Source organism: Schistocerca cancellata, chromosome 4 (assembly GCF_023864275.1).
Source record: "Schistocerca cancellata isolate TAMUIC-IGC-003103 chromosome 4, iqSchCanc2.1, whole genome shotgun sequence".
Lineage (NCBI taxonomy): Eukaryota > Metazoa > Arthropoda > Insecta > Orthoptera > Acrididae > Schistocerca > Schistocerca cancellata.
This window is the reverse complement of record NC_064629.1, coordinates 636294234-636315871: the sequence shown is the minus strand read 5'-3', so window position 1 is coordinate 636315871 and position 21638 is coordinate 636294234. Positions and strand designations below refer to the sequence as shown.

The 21638-nt window shown below is 43.4% G+C and overlaps 1 protein-coding gene across 1 annotated transcript in view; it reads right to left on the bottom strand.

Moving 5' to 3' along the window:
* Positions 1–21638, bottom strand: part of LOC126184357 (adhesion G protein-coupled receptor L4) — a 443528-nt gene that overhangs the window by 183152 nt on the left and 238738 nt on the right. The window contains exon 4 of the mRNA XM_049926737.1: positions 13716–13883. Coding sequence (XP_049782694.1) covers positions 13716–13883 — 168 coding nt within the window. The remainder of the gene's footprint in view (positions 1–13715; positions 13884–21638) is intronic.

Below are 21638 nucleotides of genomic sequence, written 5' to 3'. Positions count from 1 at the left end.
GACTCTTTGCCTTCTTCATCTTCTGGTCCATCCCTGGTGGAAAACTTAAGGTGTTTCACAAGTGGGTGAGATATGTGGTCTGTAACATGTGGTGGACTAAGAGCCGGTGGCAGTTTCCAACTGTACCGACAGTGGAACTGCATATCTTCTCGAACATATCTGTCACGAGGATGAACTTATTCGTCCTGAATCGGCCGTCTGACGTTTGACAATTCCAGCATGCACCGTCGTTCTGTGAGTCAAATTGGTTTGGCCAGACCAGCGAACCGGTGCTGCTCACACTGAAATCTGCTGGGATTTCAGGGCTCTGATGGGCAAGTTTCCCACTTTCTAATACTCAGAACGCCAGTCCGCGTACGTTGCAAATTTTCGTGGACGCGTCAGAACATTACAGATGCCACAGCGCGCCGCTCCTAGCCTAGAGCACGCCGTTTTCTGCTGCCACCTGGATCAAGATGAAAGGCTAAATTATTCCTGCAGCGGCGTAAGGTTGTTAAATGATATTCACCGCTACCTGCTCTCCAGTGAAGCTTAGTTTGTACTGTACTTGGTCGTAGTTGATTCCATTTGAACAGAATTGGGCTTCACAGTGGACTGATGTAAACAAAGCCAGATTGCGTTGTAAAAGGGATTAATTCAGGGAAGAATCTGTATGGTTTCCACCCCAATCAAGCACTATCCCTATTCTGATTTGTGTTTGTGATTTTTTTGTAAGATTTATCTGATAGACTGTAGTTATAAAAGGATTAAAAAACTGTCATTATTTCTGTAAACTTACATACTCCATTTTTCTCATTCATACTCAGTCAAATATTCACTATTTTTCAGATGTTTAAATGTGTGTGAATTCCTAAGGGACCAAACTGCTGAGGTCATCTGTCACTAGACTTACACACTACTTAAACTAAGTCAAAATAAGAACGACACACATGCCCATGCCCGTGAGAGGTCGCCGGCGGGAGAGGTCGCGCAGTTCATGACAGGGCGCCTCAAACCGCGCGGCCACTCCGCGCGGCTCACTGTTTTTATTTTATTGTGGCGACGCATGGCTACACCAGGAATTCAAGGTTCAATCTTATTACATTAGTTAATTTAAATATTAATTTGCATTCCGAAAGTCACTACATAGGCAGCAAAACGGCCATGTGTAAATTCGCTAATTTCATACATAAAATTTAAGGATGTAGCTCACCATTTGAAGGTTACTGAGGAGACAATACTTTTCTTTATGTAAATATAATAACGTTTAGCATCACTCAGGCATATGTTTATGATTAAAACAAGGGATGGTTTGCAACACCACTACATAATGCGGAACAGACAACTAGAAGTCACGAGAGATGGACAGGCGAATATAAAATGAGGCGAAGAGTATTTTGTTGTCAGTGGAGAAGCAGAACAGTAGAATGAGTCGGTCCTGAGAGCTCAATGACTTCGAATGTGAACTAGTCATTGGATTTCACTTAAGTAACAGGACACTACAACCCGTCTAGGACTGTCCAAGACGACTGTTTGTGATTGTGAAGTAGAAAAACGAAGGAATAACGATAACTAAACCAAGAACAGGCAGACCTCATGTACTGATAGACACATGCTGTCCAGGACTGAGAAAGGTGGTTGCAAAAAGAATGTATGAAACATTACTACTGTCTCTGGTTTCTGGTTTTTAAGGAAGAATGTACTGCCACTCCTCCACAGATATTCGGACACATCATTGAAAGTGCCTCCAGTAAAGTCAAGCCATTATAAGGGCGAAGAATGGAAAAATCCATATTAAAGTCCACTGACATGTTTGGATACATTTGATATGGATAGTGTATTTGTGTGACGTTACGGAAATGGTACACTAAGTTGTTATTTGTCTCAGGTACACAGCTATAAGGCGGTTACAGCTGATTTACCAGGGAAACTCTTGTTACCTACAAAGAATAACTCTGTTGGAATAGGAAGGCCTTCACCAGAAATGAAAGTGACAGAAGTGGGAGCTCCAGCTTGGCAAAGTCTTCAGAAAAACTAGCATTTTTTATGCTGGTCGGGCGAAACATGAGGTATTTGTATTAGCGCAGTTTCAAATGGTTCAAATGGCTCTAAGCACTATGAGACTTAACATCTGAGGTCATCAGTCCCCTATACTTAGGACTATTTAAACCTAACTAACCTAAGGACATCACACACATCCATGCCCGAGGCAGGATTCAAACCTGCGACCGTAGTAGCAGCGCAGTTCCAGACTGAAGCGCCTAGAACCGCTCGGCCACAACGGCTGGCTTTAGCGCAGTTTCCATGAAGCGGTTGGCACAGCAGAAAGAGTACAGAACGATAATCCAAGGGTCGTGGGGTCAAGCCCCTACAAGGAAACTTATTTATTTTCAGTTTTTACGTTACCTACACCGCAAATAAACCGAAATAACGCTCAATTTGCTGCATTTAGTAATACGAGGGCTATCCGAAAAGTAAGTTCCGATCGATCGCGAAATGGAAACCACTGTGATATTCCGATGAAGTTTTGCACTGATGTATTGGGTAGTGTCTCCAGTATGCCCGTCGATCGCCGTATTTCGCTCTTTTTAATTATGAGCGCACAGTGAGCACGCAAAGATGAATGGCAAGTAGTGTCACCCAACAAGTATGAGGGCGCAGGTGAGAGATTCAGCCTGAAGCTATGCAGCCCACTTAACAAATGTGTTTCGTTCTTCATGACAGCTCTCCGCCGCACTCTGCAGGGGCAATGAAGGTGCTGCTGTAGGTTTGTCAATGGGAAGTGTTTGATCACCCACAACACAGCCCGTAATGAGTGTCATCTCTGCTCACATAGGCCGGCCGGTGTGGCCGAGCGGTTCTAGGCGCTTCAGTCTGGAACCGCTAGACCGCTATGGTCGCAGGTTCTAATCCTGCCTTGGGCATGGATGTGTGTGATGTCCTTGAGTTAGTTAGGTTTAAGTAGTTCTAAGTTCTAGGGGAGTGATGACCTCAGATTTTAAGTCCCATAGAGCTCAGAGTCATTTGAACCATCTGCTCACATAAACCTTTGGCTATGAGGACAAGATTTTGGTACAGACAACGGGCTGAAGACGAGCATAGAGGATTGGCGGAAAGCGCAGGTGACTGCCTTCTATGATGAGGGTACTGGAAAGTTGGTACAACGCTACGAAAAATGAGTAAGTCAGAGCGGTGCTATGTAGAAAAGTAGCTGCGAAGGGTAGCAAACAATTGCAAATAAAACATTTTTGATTTTCACAGTGGTTTCCATTCCGCGACCGATCGAAACTTACTTCCCGAATAGCCTTCGCGTTTTCATACAAAGAATGAAAAGGAATTTTTTGACTAATGTAATGAAACCCTAGGTACAAGAGAACAAATCTATTCTGTTAATTAACTCATGGGGAGGACAAACAAATCCAGAATTATATGGCGGGATTTTTTCAAGGTGTAGACTGATTGCCAAAATGCAGTATTAAAGTGATTTATCCCGCCCTCTCCTTCTCTAATGCACTTGACTAGTGCAGTCTTGTGAGGACTATTTTTATCGTCCGGTTATGAATTTGATCGAAAAGTTTCTAAATGTGGTCTTATTTCACTCAGCTGGCGGCTACACGGGTAGCGGAGGCTGTGTGGCGTGGACTAGGCGGTTTTTTTGGGTGGGCCTCGGGAAAGTACGTGGTGGGCTGCAATCTCAAAGGGTGCATGGCAAATACAGGACGTGCTTGGATTAAGGAACAGTCGGAATTGTAGTTGTAAATTGTAGTTGTGCTGGGAAAGCTTCAAGCGCTAATAGAAAGCACAAAAGCTGAAATCATTATAGGTACAGAAAGCTGGCTCAAGCCTGAAATAATTTCTGCAGAAATTTTTACGAAGTCTCCGACGGTGTTCAGGAAAGATAGATTAGGCAGAATTGGTGGTGGAGTGTTTGTGTCTGTCAGTAGTAGTTTATCTTGTAGTGAAGTCGAAGTATATACTCCGTGTGAATTGATATGGGTGGAGGTTATACTTAACAGCCGAACTAAGTTAATAATTGGCTCCTTCTACCGACCCCCAGACTCCGACGATACAGTTGCTGAACAGCTCAGAGAAAATTTGAGTCTCGTAACAAATAAATACCCTACTCATACGATTATAGTTGGTGGGGACTTCAACCTTCCCTCGATATGTTGGCAAAAATACTTGTTCAAAACCGGTGGTAGGCAGATAACATCTTTGGAGATTGTCCTAAATGCTTTCTCCGAAAATTGTTTCGAGCAGTTAGTCCACGAACCCACGCGAATTGTAAATGGTTGCGAAAACACACTTGACCTCTTAGCCACAATCAATCCAGAGCTAATGGAGAGCATCATGACTGATACAGGGATTAGTGATCACAAGGTCGTTGTAGCTAGGCTCAATACCGTTTCTTCCAAATCCACCAGAAACAAAGGCAAAATAATTTTATTTAAAAAAGCGGATAAAGTGTCGCTAGAAGCCTTCCTAAGAGACAATCTCCATTCCTTCCGAACTGACTATGCAAATGTAGACGAGATGTGGCTCAAATTCAAAGATATAGTAGCAACAGCAATTGAGAGATTCATACCTCATAAACTGGTAAGAGATGGAACTGATCCCTCATGGTACACAAAACAGGTCCGAAGGCTGCTGCAGAGGTAACTGAAAAAGCATGCGAAGTTCAGAAGAACGCGAAATCCCGAAGATTTGCTACAATTTACAGAAGTGCGAAATTTGGCACGGACTTCAATGCGAGATGCCTTTAATAGGTTCCACAATGAAACATTGTTTCGAAATTTGGTAGAAAATCCGAAGAAATTCTGGTCGAATGTAAAGTACACAAGCGGCAAGACGCAGTCAATACCCTCGCTGTGCAGTGCCGATGGTACTGTTACCGACGACTGTGCCGCTAAAGTGGAGTTATTGAACGCAGTTTTCCGAAATTCCTTCACCAGGGAAGACGAATGGAATATTCCAGAATTTGAAACACGAACAGCTGCTAGCATGAGTTTCTTAGAAGTAGATACCTTAGGGGTTGCGAAGCAATTCAAATCGCTTGATACGGGCAAGTCTTCAGGCCCAGATTGTATACCGATTAGGTACCTTTCAGATTACGCTGATACAATATTTCCCTACTTAGCAATTATATACAACCGCTCGCTCACCGATAGATCTGTACCAAAGACTGGAAAATTGCGCAGGTCGCACCAGTGTTTAAGAAGGGTAGTAGGAGTAATCCATCGAACTACAGACCTATATCATTGACGTCGGTTTGCAGTAGGGTTTTGGAGTATATACTGTATTCAAACATTATGAATCACCTCGAAGGGAACGATCTATTGATACGCAATCAGCATGGTTTCAGAAAACATCGTTCTTGTGCTACGCAGCTAACTCTTTATTCGCACGTAGTAATGGCCGCTATCGACCGGGGATCTCAAGTTGATTCCGTATTTCTAGATTTCCGGAAAGGTTTTGACACCGTTCCTCACAAGCGACTTCTAATTAAGGTGCGGGCCTATGGGGTATCGTCTCAGTTGTGCGACTGGATTCATAATTTCCTGTCAGGAAGGTCGCAGTTCGTAGTAATAGACGGCAAATCATCGAGTAAAACTGAAGTGATATCAGGTGTTCCCCAGGGAAGTGTCCTGGGACCTCTGCTGTTCCTGGTCTATATAAATGATTTGGGTGACAATCTGAGCAGTTCTCTTAGGTTTTTCGCAGATGATGCTGTAATATACCGTCTAGTAAGGGCATCCGAAGACCAGTATACTTGCAAAGCGATTTAGAAAAGATTGCTGTATGGTGTGGCAGGTGGAAGTTGACGCTAAATAACGAAAAGTGTGAGGTGATCCACATGAGTTCCAAAAGAAATCCATTGGAATTCAATTACTCGATAAATAGTACAATTCTCAGGGCTGTCAATTCAACTAAGTACCTGGGTGTTAAAATTACGAACAAGTTCAGTTGGAAAGACCACATAGATAATATTGTGGGGAAGGCGAGCCAAAGGTTGCGTTTCATTGGCAGGACACTTAGAAGATGCAACAAGTCCACTAAAGAGACAGCTTACACTGCACTCGTTCGTCCTCTGTTAGAATATTGCTGCGCGGTGTGGGATCCTTACCAGGTGGGATTGACGGAGGACATCGAAAGGGTGCACAAAAGGGCAGCTCGTTTTGTATTATCACGTAATAGGGGAGAGAGTGTAGCAGATATGATACGCGAGTTGGGATGGAAGTCATTAAAGCAAAGAAGTTTTTCGTCGCGGCGAGATCTATTTACGAAATTTCAGTCACCAACTTTCTCTTCCGAATGCGAAAATATTTTGTTGAGCCCAACCTACATAGGTAGGAATGATCATCAAAATAAAATAAGAGAAATCAGAGCCCGAACGGAAAGGGTTAGGTGTTCGTTTTTCCCGCGCGCTGTTCGGGAGTGGAATGGTAGAGAGATGGTATGATTGTGGTTCGATGAACCCTCTTACAAGCACTTAAATGTGAATTTCAGAGTAATCATGTAGATGTATATGTAGACCGTTCTGTACTCTTGCCACTGCGTCAACAGGTGCCTGATAGTTATACTAACGTAAATGACTAATGCATCTCCCGATTCCCGCCGAAAATACTTTTTATTCTAAATGCTTGGCCATCTGGAGTTTCCACATTCGTCACTTTCATTTTTGGCCAAGCCCAGCATATACCATAAATCTGAACTAAATCGCTGATAACGAGTAGGCGTGGTTCATTTGTTATCGTGGGACGACATGCGTAACCTACTTTATGAAGTCCCTGCGTGATTCAGCCCCGTCAGAGGAACACATTTTTAGGAGGACTGAGACGGCAAATGCTGATGGGGTCACCGCTTCGAACGAGGTGTGTGTGGAACCTGAACAAGATGAAGAAATCAGTTTATGCAACAAACCGGCTCTATAGTATATTTGATAGACGCCACTAAACCAGACATTTAATTTTCCTCGGTCCTTGCATCTCAGTTTTTGCCCTTCTATCCGTGAGCAGCCAATGAGCATGATGATTATTGTTGTCTGATATTCCAAATCACTAGCGTCGAGTGGCGCGCAGGCTTATTGTAGTTTTGAGTTAGCTGCAGGCTATCTCGCAATGATATCACAAGAAACCAGACACGAGTTTGAGCAAATACAAAGAAATGGCTTTAATAACGAACAAATTTCTTTTTTGTTAGATTAGTAGGTTTTGCGCAATAGTACGAATCAAGTTCCAGCATTACTTGCGGAGTTCATTGTTTGCACGGCGTTTCAAAGCAATATGTTGTATTAAAGCAATGTGTTCCATTCAAATGTATAAACTCAAATACTACATCGTTTTAAAATTATTTGTTCTTGAATTTTTGCCGCCAATGGAAATTTATCCAAAGTAGATGATGACTGATAAGACGTCTGCTCATTAATTTTCAACAGTTCAGAAGTGAACTGCTGAATACAGCGGCGACCCTACTGCTCTCTAAGACAATCCAGCGTAAGTCCGTCCGATAGTTTTGGGGAAACACAAAACATGGTATTTGACGGAAGGAATTCGTGACATCATAGGAATGTTAGAAAAGGGAGTATGGTACATTTTACAGTATTATGAGAATTTACATACCATCAAGGATCCTCTCTGCAGAATGAACATTAGTAAGCCTCTTTGCTTTCGTCTCAGAAGTAATTTTTTTCTCCTCTGTACAGTATTAATTTTTCCATATCACTATGAACATTCCTTAGGTATCTTTTACAGACGCGTGCAAGAGATCGTATCCCAGTGGGAAGCTCTTCTGTCACTTTTAATGGCCCCGTTTGGTGGTGTTCCAGTGATGTGCTCTGTTCATTAAAAATATTTCTTCATTTCCTATCGTACTTGGATCTTAGCATAAACTTGATCGTAATGGAGTATTTTCCAATTATTTTTCTGGAATTGCAGTCAGTCGATACCACAATATGGGAATCAAATGGTTCAAATGTCTCTGAGCATTATGGGACTTAACATCTTAGGTCATCAGTCCCCTAGAACTTAGAACTACCTAAACCTAACTAACCTAAGGACATCACACACATTCATGCAAACGCAGGATTCGAACCTGCGACCGTAGCAGCCCCGCGGTTCCGGACTGCAGCGCCTAGAACCGCACAGCCACCGCGGCCGGCTCACTAGGGGAATCGTTCCGCGTACAGGGCACTAGAAGTTCTGCTGTTGTCTGACAGCGACAGGCGCCACATAACTGCTGGTCGCACGATTGCCACACCCCCTGAGCTGAGGCGCCACCGGCACCAAGAGGCACGTGTTAACAGACCGCCCGGCTGTAGCTCTGTACCAGTCCTCACCGAGTTCTTGCCAAGTTGTCGAGTACCTACAGTAAGCAGCAGTCGAGGATCGTCATAGTGCATTTGCATCTTTCTCTACGAATGTAGTACATCAGAACTGGCTTAAAGGTTTATGTTTATTTCTGTATTGTAACAGTTAAAGTTTTTTACTTATCCTGGCTTTGAAAAGAACTGGTACATGGATTTCGATGAGAAATCTCTGTGATAAGGCTGAGTATAACACACTGAATGGGTAAAAATGGAGACACCAAAGAGTAATTATTGCAGAGTAATGAAATTTTGGGAATACATTTATCTAGGTGACATATTTAAGTAATTAACTTTTCAAGATCACAGGTTAATGTAAGCGTGACAACAACCATTACAAATGGGAATTTCTGTTACATTAATAACCGGTGTAACAGCCGGAATGTTGAATGAAAACGAGCATGAACTGTGTTGTGCAGGTCCCAGTAGACAGTTTTTAGTACAGAGTTCCATGCCTGTTGCACTTGGTCTGTCAATGCAGGGATGGTTACTGGTGGCTGTGGATGACGTTGGAGCTGTCGATGCTCGATTGGAGACAGATCTGGTGATCGAGGAGGCCAAGGCACCATGTCGACACTCTGTAGAGCATCTTGCGTTACAACAGTGGTATGTGGACGATCGATATTCTATTCGAACATATCCCCTGGAATGCTGTTGATGAATGGCAGCACAACTCTGCAGCCAGGGTGCGGGGGGTAACCACGTGAGTGCTCCTGCTTCATACGAAATCGGACCCCAGACCGTAACTACTGGTGTAGGTCCAGAGGTCCAGTGTGTCTAGCACACAGAATGGTTTCAGGCCCTCAACTGACCTCCTTATAACCGACACACGGCCATCACTGGCACCGAAGCAGAACCAGCTTTCGTCAGGAAACACAACAGACGCCAGCCATGCCTTCCAATGTGCTCTCACTTCACACCACTTAAGTTGCAAATGGTGGTGGTTTGGCGTCAGTGGAGTACATGCTACAGGGCGTCTGGCTCGAAGCTGTCCTTGAGGTAACCGATTTGTAACAGTTTGTTGCGTCACTGTGGTGTCACCTGCTGCTCAAATCGCTGCTTCAGATGCGCCAGAGCCATAAGCGAAACACGATGGTCTCTCTCACGGGAATGCCACGTGGCCGTCAGGAACACGATGATGCGTTCTTGTGACAACCGCTGCAAGCAATCAGGTACGATGGCTACATTCCTGTCTAGTCTTTCTGCAGTATCGCAGAATGAACATCCAGCTTCTCGTAGCCCTATTACACTGCCCCCTTCAAACTCAGTGAGGTGTCAATGTTGGCGTCATTGTCGCCTTAAAGGCATTCTTAACTAACATCAACTTACCACGTCCAGTCTCACAAGTAACTAACGCTCACGACCGTTACAGCGTGTATTCAAAGCAAACCTGATCTCGATCCTCATAGTGGCACTACTCTTATGGGACTGGCGTGAAATCTAAAAAGACATCATCTTTCAGATGTAGAAACACGCCAGTCAAGTTTTGTTTATGTCGCACAATTCCGTCTTGGTGTTGCGATTTTTTTTCGTCAATGTACAACATCGTTTCAGAGCATGTGTTCTCTTATTCTTTTGATTTCTGACTCAGAACCCATTGTGAAGCGGTACAACATCACTCTTGGCTACGAGATTTTACTTGGTCACTTCAATTTTCGTTGTTGTATCTTACGGGTCTAAATAGTTTTGTTAATATCCTGTGTCCAAATACCTATAGTTCTCTTACTACTTTCCTCTGAAAGTCCACTTTTAGATTTGTAGGTTAAAACAGGTAAAATTAATGATTCTTATATGAGTAATTTAGGTATTCTGAAAAGTAACTTTCTTTTGAAAGATGTCGCAACCCGGTAGTAACATCTGTTAGTCTCCTCAATCCGTGATTCGATTTCGTGTTATATGGAGCAGTCAGGGATTAGCTGGTTGCCAAGAAAACTAAATTTCTTGGTCTTTGCAAAAATCGTGTAATTACTTGGTAGTGCATTATCACTTTAGAAGTAAAGATGAAGTACATTATTTCATCTGTGGCACATTACGCTGAGGTGACAGAAGTCACTGGATAGTCATATGCACATATACAGATGGCGGTGGTATCACGTACACAATGTATAAAAGGGCAGTGCATTGGTGGAGCTGTCATTTCTACTCAGGTGATTCACGTGAAAAAGTTTCCGACGGGATTATGGCCGCACGACGAGAATTAACAGACTTTGAACGCGGAATGGTAGCTGAAGCTAGAAGCATGGGACATTCCATTTGGGAAACCGTTAGGGAATGCAGTATTTAAAGATCAACAATGTCAAGAGAATACAAAATTTCAGGCGTTATCTCTCACCACGGACAATGCAGTTACCGATAGCCTTCACTTAACGACCGAGAGCAGGAGCGTTTGCGAGTAGTTGTCAGTGCTAACAGACAAGCAACACTGCGAGAAACGACCCCAGGAATCAATGTGGGATGTACGACGAACGTACCCGTTAGGACAGTGCATTTAAATTTGGCGTTAATGGGCTATGGCAACAGAGGACCGACGTGAGTGCTTTTGCTAGCAGCTTAACATCGTCTGCAGCGCCTCTCCTGGGCTCGTGACCGTATCGGTTGGCACCTAGACGAATGGAAAAACCGTGGCCTGGTCAGGTGAGTCCCGATTTCAGTTGGTAAGAGCTGACAATACGGTCTGAGTTTGGCCCAGACTCCATGAAGCCATGGAACCAAGGTGTCAATTAGGCACTGTGCGAGCATAATGGTGTGGGCTATGTTCACATGAAATGGACTGTGTCCATTATATTTGGCAACTTGGAGACTTCATGTTCCCTAAAAGCGATGCAATTTTTATAGATGACAATGCGCCGTGTCACCGGGCCACAACTTTTCACGACTAGTTTGAAGAGCATTATAGTAATTTCGCGCGAATAATTTGGACACCAAGACTGCCTGATATGAATTCCATCGAACATTTATGGGACATAATCGAGAGGTCAGTTCGTGCAAAAAATCATGCACTGCCAACACTTTCGCAATTATTGACGGTTACAGAGGTAGCACGGCTGAATATGTCAGCAGGGGACTTCCGACGACTTGTTCAGTCCATGCCATATCGAGTTGCTGCACTATGCCAGGCAAAAGGATGTCCGGCACTTTATTAGCAGATGCCACATGAGACTGTCACCTCTGTATACATTAAGACAAACTGTGAGAGGGACTTGTGCAAGATGGGTTCGGAATTTGTTGAACGCTGACCGAAAGTAAATGCGAAAACTAAATTCGCAACAATAATTTGGCTGATTTAAAAATGATCTGTCTTAATATTGTGCACCAGTGTGCTACTGTACATGACGTGTGAGTGAACCACTTCACGCCAGTCGCGGAATGGTAATTAAAGCACTTGATGGAAGCCATACACGAAAAATCGATTTCATTGGCAGCAATAATACTCAAATCTTCTACGCCAACTGTGTAAAAAATACGTGAGGACAACACTGACCGTAAAATAATTAACACAATCCCTTTTATTTGACACAAGACAACTGCCCATAAAGGCCATTTCGCAATAGGAAAATAGAGGCCCTTGTAATATGAATAGTTAGTAGACACACCCTGTTCGCCAAAGTTGGCACTCTTCGGCTTCAACCAGTTCACATATCTAACCAAAAATGAGAGCGAAGTAATATGTTTAGTCCACTGAAGACGCCATAATTGACGCAGGTGGCGATTTGCAGTGTCACAGGAGGGAATTTCGCAGATAGAACGTGTTCGCTGGAAAGACATCGGACAAAATCATTTACCTAAATGGAGATTATATCGAAAAATAAGGTCACCTAGTACATAAAGTATGTCACTGTCAGTCCTATAGTTTTTCAGCTTGCTCTAATTATTATATTAATAAAATACTTTGACACGAGTTCCAGAGAGACAAATGAAAGCTACATTTCAAAAATATGTACTCATTGATAACACGCCAAATTGCTCATGGATTCGTTCTTTCCTGCTTTAGTTCGGGTGAAAAAACCACTTCGATTGCTATCTGTCCTGCAATAGCCGAAGAAAGAGCTGAGCTTGATTCGTAGAATGCCGCATAAATTAACAATGAACAGTTAGATATATCAGTTAAATTTATCGCAACAGTAAAGCAAAGATGGCACAGAGATTTTTGCTGGAATGTAGAAATACGAGGCCGGGGTGAAAAGTAATGCCTCCGAATTTTTTATCTGAAAACTTAGAATGCTTTTTAAATAAAAGAAATGTTATTGACATTCCACACCTTTATTCTTCATGTCACATATCTGCAGCCCCTTCTGCTAGAGGGATTAGAATTGTAGCGCATAATATAACGGTTCGTAACGTAACTATGTCGGTGAGTGAGGGACAGTTTCGATTCAGATGAGTTCGTCCACAGACGGAACACCACCTCCCTCAACATGACAATGACAGATCACACTCAACAACTTGGATTCGCTGTCATATATCATCGACCATACAATCCCGACTTAATACTATCCGATTTTCATCTGTTTCCAAAACTTCAAGAACACTTCCGAGGACTTCACTTTGATAGTGATGAAGCTGTCACATATCATCCCCAATGCAGTCCAGACTTGACACCATCCGATTTTTGTCTGTTTCCGTAACTTAAAGAACCCCTCCGAGGACTTCACTTTGATAGTGATGAGGTGATGCAAGCAGAGGTAAGATTGTGGCTCCGTCAACTAAGTCAAACATTCTACAGTGACGATATCCATAAACTGGCCTGTCGTTGGGGGCGGTGATTTCGTCGCCAGGGTGACTATATTGAGAAATAAATATGCAAACATGGAGAATACAGAATTAGAATATTACACACAAAAAATTCGGAGGCATTATTCTTCAGCATACCCTCGTATTTACAGACAGATGCGGATTCTGACTGCAGAGGTATTTCAGTCATTTTAGACATCAAGAAGAGCGACTGACTGCAGAGAGAAACGATTAGGTCGTAGGTCATGAATGTATCTGACTTTTCGTACTTTGTAGCGTGTTTTGCTTTGTACTGCACACACTTAATATACAAACAGAGAATTCAGTTAATATCAAAACTTATTTTCTGAGGACTATGAAAGGAAGTTTTAACACGCCATTGACAGTGGTATCATTACTTACAGAAATGCAGCTAAGAATAGCGAATGTCTCGCAATTGAGAGATACGGAAACCTTGATAAGGATAGTCACAACATCAGATTTTAGACCTGAGTTTGATGATGCGGCCCACATACTTAATGATCTCTCGGTGTGTCAGTAATGTTTCATTTCGATACAATCTCAAATAAATTTCTTTACTTTTATAGTAACAGTAAAAATGAATCTGATTACAAGTAAGAAAATACAAGGCGCTATTGTGTACTTGCGCTTTAAAGATCTTGAGGATGCTCCCGGATGGATACAAATCTTCCCAGATAATTTTGTTTCGCATCATGGGGAACAGAGCCTTGTTCTTTGTCCAGTTGTAGCCATACTTCTCATGCCGCTGGTAGCTGCTCGTCGACATGCACTTCACTGTCACGTCTTCTCCCTGTAACGAAAAATACTACCATTACTCAATCTCTCAATAAGTATACTTACTGTAACCTGTGTTCACATTTTAGGGAATTAAATTTATTCAAGTGAAACAGACTTTTGTTTGTATGTTCGTTATATTTTTTTTAGCATGTAAAATGAGACAAATTGCGTAAAATATTAAGCTATTGCTTACAACTTCTTTGTTTCTCTATACTTATTCTGTGTCAAAATAACAGTACCAATTAGTTTTATAACTAGATTTCTTACTTCTATATTGTAAATATTTGTTCGAGTTTGTATAGAGGGGGCTGAACGGCTGCCAGTTGCACCAAGGGTCATATTTATTGTATCCTGCATACACTTGTCAGTCAGAACTATGACCACCTACATAATAGCCGGTATGTCCAACTTTGGGGCGGATAAAAGCGGCGCCGAGTCGTGGCATAGAAGGAATGTGGTGTTGGTAGCTCGCTGGAGGGTTGGCACAACATCTGCACTCACGAGCCACTTAATTCCCCTAAACGCCGGGGAGGGGGGAGATGAGCTCTGCCGCCACGTTCAAACACATCCCAGATGTGTTCGATGGGGTTCAGATCTGGCACGCTTGGGCGCCAGCACATCGACCGGAACTCACCACTATATTCCTCGAACCCTGCGTCACACTCCTGGCCTTATGACATGGCGCATTATCTTGTCGAAAAATGCCTCTGCCTTTGAGAAACACGATCATCATGAAGATGTGTACTTGGTTTGCAATCAGTGTACAATACTTGTTGGATGTTACGGTATCTTGGATGGGCTCCACTAGACGCGTGGACGCCACCGAGGATATTCCTCAGAGAAGGATAGAGCCACCACCAGCTTGTCTCCGTCCAACATTGCAGTTCTCGAGGAGATGTTCCTTTGGAAGACGACGGATTCGCGACCTCCCATCGGCATGATGAAGAAGGTAACGGGACTCATCAGACCATACAATGTTCCGCCATTACGTCAACGTCCAGTGCCAACTGTCACGTGCCAATTTGAGTCGTAGTTGCCGATGTCGTGGTGTTAACATTGGCACACGCATGGGTCGTCGGCTGGGGAGGCCCATCCTTAGGAGTGTTCGGTGTGCTGTGTGTTCAGACACACATGTACACTGCCCGGCATTAAAGTCTGATGTTACTTCCACCACAGTTCGCCGCCTGCCCTGTTTTACCAGTCTGCCCAGCCTACGACATTCGACATCTGTAATGAGAGGTGGCCGCCCAACCCCGTGACATCAGACGTGGTTTCATCTTGGTTTTTCCCCTCACAACAATCCTCGAACATTCGACAAGTCGTGTAGTTTCCAAAATGCTCGTAACGAGCCTTCAGGCCATCACAAACTGTACCCGGTCAAACTCAGATAGATGGCGCGCCTTTCCCATTCCAACACGGGCAGCACGGTCATCGATACCACACACACCGTGCACGTGTCTGACTAGCAGTCAGTCGTTCCTCGCCACGTAAAGCTGGTATCGTCGGGCGGGTTTATATCGATAGCAGGTCGGTGGTAATATTGTTCTGGCTGATCAGTGTCTTTATTACATTTTCGTCATTTCTATACCTTGGTTGTTGTTGTTGTGGTCTTCAGTCCTGAGACTGGTTTGATGCAGCTCTCCATGCTACTCTATCCTGTGCAAGCTTCTTCATCTCCCAGTACCTACTGCAACCTACATCCTTCTGAATCTGCTTAGTGTATTGATCTCTTGGTCTCCCTCTACGATTTTTACCCTCCACGCTGCCCTCCAATGCTAAATTTGTGATCCCTCGATGCCTCAGAACATGTCCTACCAACCGATCCCTTCTTCTAGTCAAGTTGTGCCACAAACTTCTCTTCTCCCCAATCCTATTCAATACCTCCTCATTAGTTACGTGATCTACCCACCTTATTTTCAGCATTCTTCTGTAGCACCACATTTCGAAAGCTTCTATTCTCTTCTTGTCCAAACCAGTTATCGTCCATGTCTCACTTCCATACATGGCTACACTCCATATAAATACTTTCAGAAACGACTTCCTGACACCTAAATCTATATTCGATGTTAACAAATTTCTCTTTTTGAGAAACGCTTTCCTTGCCATTGCCAGTCTACATTTTATATCCTCTCTACTTCGACCATCATCGGTTATTTTACTCCCTAAATAGCAAAACTCCTTTACTACTTTAAGTGTCTCATTTCCTAATCTAATTCCCTCAGCATCACCCGACTTAATTTGACTACATTCCATTATCCTCGTTTTGCTTTTGTTGATGTTCATCTTATATCCTCCTTTCAAGACACTGTCCATTCCGTTCAACTGCTCTTCCAAGTCCTTTGCTGTCTCTGACAGAATTACAATGTCATCGGCGAACCTCAAAGTTTTTACTTCTTCTCCATGAATTTTAATACCTACTCCGAATTTTTCTTTTGTTTCCTTTACTGCTTGCTCAATATACAGATTGAATAACATCGGGGATAGGCTACAACCCTGTCTCACTCCTTTCCCAACCACTGCTTCCCTTTCATGCCCCTCGACTCTTATAACTGCCATCTGGTTTCTGTACAAATTGTAAATAGCCTTTCGCTCCCTGTATTTTACCCCTGCCACCTTCAGAATTTGAAAGAGAGTATTCCAGTCAACATTGTCAAAAGCTTTCTCTAAGTCTACAAATGCTAGAAACGTAGCTTTGCATTTTCTTAATCTTTCTTCCAAGGTAAGTCGTAAGGTCAGTATTGCCTCACGTGTTCCAACATTTCTACGGAATCCAAACTGATCTTCCCCGAGGTCGGCTTCTACCAGTTTTTCCATTCGTCTGTAAAGAATTCGCGTTAGTATTTTGCAGCTGTGACTTATTAAACTGATAGTTCGGTAACTTTCACATCTGTCAACACCTGCTTTCTTTGGGATTGGAATTATTATATTCTTCTTAAAGTCTGAGGGTATTTCGCCTGTCTCATACATCGTGCTCACCAGATGGTAGAGTTTTGTCATGACTGGCTCTCCCGAGGCCATCAGTAGTTCTAATGGAATGTTGTCTACTCCCGGGGCCTTGTTTTCACTCAGGTCTTTCAGTGCTCTGTCAAACTCTTCACGCAGTATCATATCTCCCATTTCATCTTCATCTACATCCTCTTCCATTTCCATAATATTGTCCTCAAGTCCATCGCCCTTGTATAAACCCTCTATATACTCCTTCCACCTTTCTGCTTTCCCTTCTTTGCTTAGAACTGGGTTGCCATCTGAGCTCTTGATATTCATACAAGTGGTTCTCTTCTCTCCAAAGGTCTCTTTAATTTTCCTGTAGGCAGTATCTATCTTACCCCTAGTGAGACAAGCCTCTACATCCTTACATTTGTCCTCTAGCCATCCCTGCTTAGCCATTTTGCACTTGGTGTCGATTTCATTTTTGAGACGTTTGTATTCCTTTTTGCCTGCTTCATTTACTGCATTTTTATATTTTCTCCTTTCATCAATTAAATTCAATATTTCTTCTGTTACCCAAGGATTTCTATTAGCTCGCGTCTTTTTACCTACTTGATCGTCTGCTGCCTTCACCACTTCATCCCTCAGAGCTACCCATTCTTCTTCTGCTGTATTTCTTTCCCCCATTCCTGTCAATTGTTCCCTAATGCTCTCCCTGAAACGCTCTACAACCTCTGGCTCTTTCAGTTTATCCAGGTCCCATCTCCTTAAATTCCCACCTTTTTGCAGTTTCTTCAGTTTCAATCTGCAGTTCATAACCAATAGATTGTGGTCAGAATCTACATCTGCCCCAGTAAATGTCTTACAATTTAAAACCTGGTTCCTAAATCCCTGTCTTACCATTATATAATCTATCTGAAACCTGTCAGTATCTCCAGGCTTCTTCCATGTATACAGCCTCCTTTCATGATTCTTGAACCAAGTGTTAGCTATGATTAAGTTATGCTCTGTGCAAAATTCTACAAGGCGGCTTCCTCTTTCATTCCTTCCCCCCAATCCATATTCACCTACTATGTTTCCTTCTCTCCCTTTTCCTACTGACGAATTCCAGTCACACATGACTATTAAATTTTCGTCTCCCTTCACTACCTGAATAATTTCTTTTATCTCGTCATACATTTCATCTATTTCTTCATCATCTGCAGAGCTAGTTGGCATATAAACTTGTACTACTGTAGTAGGCATGGGCTTTGTGTCTATCTTGGCCACAATAATGCGTTCACTATGCTGTTTGTAGTAGCTAACCCGCACTCCTATTTTTTTATTCATTATTAAACCTACTCCTGCATTACCCCTATTTGATTTTGCATTTATAACCCTGTAATCACCTGACCAAAAGTCTTGTTCCTCCTGCCACCGAGCTTCACTAATTCCCACTATATTTAACTTTAACCTATCCATCTCCCTTTTTAAATTTTCTAATCTACCTGCCCGATTAAGTGATCTGACATTCCACGCTCCGATCCGTAGAACGCCAGTTTTCCTTCTCCTGATAACGACGTCCTCTTGAGTAGTCCCCGCCCGGAGATCCGAATGGGGGACTATTTTACCTCCGGAATATTTTACCCAAGAGGGCGCCAACATCATTTAATCATACAGTAGAGCTGCATGTCCTCGGGAAAAATTACGGCTGTAGTTTCCCCTTGCTTTCAGCCGTTCGCAGTACCAGCACAGCAAGGCCGTTTTGATTAATGTTACAAGGCCTGATCAGTCAATCATCCAGACTGTTGCCCCTGCAACTACTGAAAAGGCTGCTGCCCCTCTTCAGGAACCACATGTTTGTCTGGCCTCTCAACAGATACCCCTCCGTTGTGGTTGCACCTACGGTACGGCCATCTGTATCGCTGAGGCACGCAAGCCTCCCCACCAACGGCAAGGTCCATGGTTCATGGGGGGTTTGGTAACTATCTCTAATTTTCACCAGTCTTCGGTGCCAACCATTATTTATCACAGTAATTTGAAAATTTTAAGATTATTAAAATGTGCCATAAATAATAATTTATCATACGAAATGACATTCTTTTGAATGTCATGGTGTCCATAATTAAAGTTCTAGTTTCAAAACGCTGTAGAGACAGAACCACAGCCCAGAATGACGTCAGACATATTACTGCCGAGGAAACGTCATTGAACAAAAAATTACGAAAATCTGATCAATAGATGGAGCTCTAAGCGCCAGAATATGCACATCAACAGACGCGTAGCACACGGCTGTTCCTCAGTTTGCGTCCGAGACGCTCAACATGAAGGATCGCGCTGCTGGTAAAGCTCTTTTACGAGAACGGTGACTGTGCACCAGCAGCCCCTCAGAAGTTCCGGACACTCAGGGGCATGAAAATAGGAACTGATCAGATAACTTCCGGCCGGTGTGGCCGAGCGGTTCTAGGCGCTGCATTCTGGAACCCCGCGACCGCTACGGTCGCAGGTTCGAATCCTGCCTCGGGCATGGATGTGTGTGATGTCCTTAGGTTAGTTAGGTTTAAGTGGTTCTAAGTTCTAGGGTACTAATGACCTCAGATGTTAAGTCCCATAGTACTCAGAGCCATTTTTGATCAGATAACTTCTTAGGGTCAGGAGAAAGTGATTAAAAAATCCGAAAAGACAGGTTCTTTTGTAGTGCTATGTGGCAGAGGGAGGAAAGCAGTTGAGCTGGCGTCTGTCGAAGACGTGGTCACAGCGTTGCAGAAGGGATCGAGCATGCAGTGCACAGGAAATTTCCCGAACGGTGGACATGCTTGCTAGCACGGTGCATAAATCCTATGAAGCGTCTTGCATTGCTATTTATACAAAATCACCCACGGTCATGAGCTTCTTCCTGCTGACCTGCCAGCAAGACAAACGTTCACTGTAGAATTTATTGCTCGCATTGAAGTGGACAATGAGTGGCCATAGACAGACGAAGCCCATTTCAATCTTCAAGGACATGTCAGTATGCAAGACGTAGTGTTTTTTCGAGGCGATAAGTCCTGCTGGTCCTGTTACCTGTACGGTTAATAGTAAACGCTATGAGAATCTTTCGCGCACCAACGTCATTCCAACGTATCTACAGCGTGGATGTTTGGCTAGGATCACTTTTATTCAAGATGGCGCTCCTCCACACATTGCATAGCCAGTGAAGCGGCTGCTGAAGAGGCATTGCGGAAATTGTAGAATTATCGGTCGGCATTTCTCTACAGCCTGGCCGTACAAGTCACCTGATCTTCTGGCTGTGGTGTTATCTGGAGGACGTTATGTTCAGCGCTCCAACTATGAACGTAGCTAAGCTGAAGGAACGCACTGCGCAAGGCATTCTGAACATGGTCCCGGAGACTCTCCGATCTGTTGTAGAACATGCTGTTTCTAGAATTCAACTTATGGCAAAAAACGGTTGACAGCATACTGAACATGTCTTGCATACGTCTCATGAAATTTGGAAACCGATTTCTTTTTGCTTTTTATGCGGTTTTCGGCCCCAGGACAATTAAAAAGTAATGTAATTTTGCTTTTTATTCGGTTTTGGGCCTCAGGGCATTTAAAAAATCGATTTTCCCGTCGGATGTGGTACGACCGTGCTATGGTTGATGGAATTACCTGACTAACACTACAACAGTTGACCATCGAGCTTCTGTAGTGATTCGCAATGAACAGTGTGGATGATGTAATATGCAGCTCAGACCATAGCCGTCGAATTGGGCTTCTTCTGTCGCTGCAGCCGACCCCATTTACGTTAAGACGCTTTCAGCGCCATCGATTTGCAAAATTTTCGTAAATTTCTTTTGTTCTGTGTCGTTTTCCCCAGCGTCAAAAACATGCTGCTCAAATTTGACGTCATTCTGAGCAGTGTTTCTCTTTCCAGAGCGTTTTGAAACTCGAATTTTAATTATGGGCACCATGTACGAGGGCTATCCACAAAGTACATTACGTTTTCGTTTGTGTCCGTTAGGGGCGGGGCTAGCGCGGCCATCTTGGTGTCATGGCATTCCGCCGCTCAGTCGGCATCCTGCCGTGCTAGTGAGAAGTTCGTGCTGTACTCCGTTGAGTTACTGTGACAGTTTGAAATGTCAGCGTTAATTGAAAATGCCGCGAAGTGTGAAGTGCGTGCTGTAATAAGGTTTCTGACTGCAAAAAACTGTACACCGATAGAAATCTATCGGTAGCTTTGTGAAGTGTATGGGGACAACATAATCACTGAAGGTGCCTCATGTAGTCTTCGCATCTTTAACCACTACCTTGCAGCTCTGTATTTGTTCGTGGTATCTATGGGGCATATTCAGAGCATCAGACACAGTGCATACACTGTGGTGGTGCCGAAGGCTCCAGATAGCCTAAGTATGGCACTTGTGCGCCCTGTTATTGACCACCAGGTTTAGTCTGTGTGCACACGTGGTATCTGCGAAGTTGAGTACTGATTCGAAGAGCTCACAGTGGTATTATTGCTATAGCTCACAATCAAAATCTATAAGAGTGATCAAAAATGGGTCATAAAATTTTAAAATGGCTTAACTAACGTTCACGACGAAGAGCGAAGTGGAAGACCCAGCATAGTGGCTGCCGAACTTGTCGAAAAAGTCGATGCCGCGGTCCGTGAAAACCGTAATTTCATAATAACGGAACTCTCTATGAATTTTCCGCAAATTTCACGAAGTTTGTTGAACGAAATCATTACCGAAAAGCTTGGTTACCACAAGTTTTGTGCAAAATGGATACCAAAAATCTTGACAGAGATTCACAAAAATAACGTTTTTGGACGCTTACGAGAAAGATGGCGACTCATTACTCGATCGTATCGTTACTGGTGACG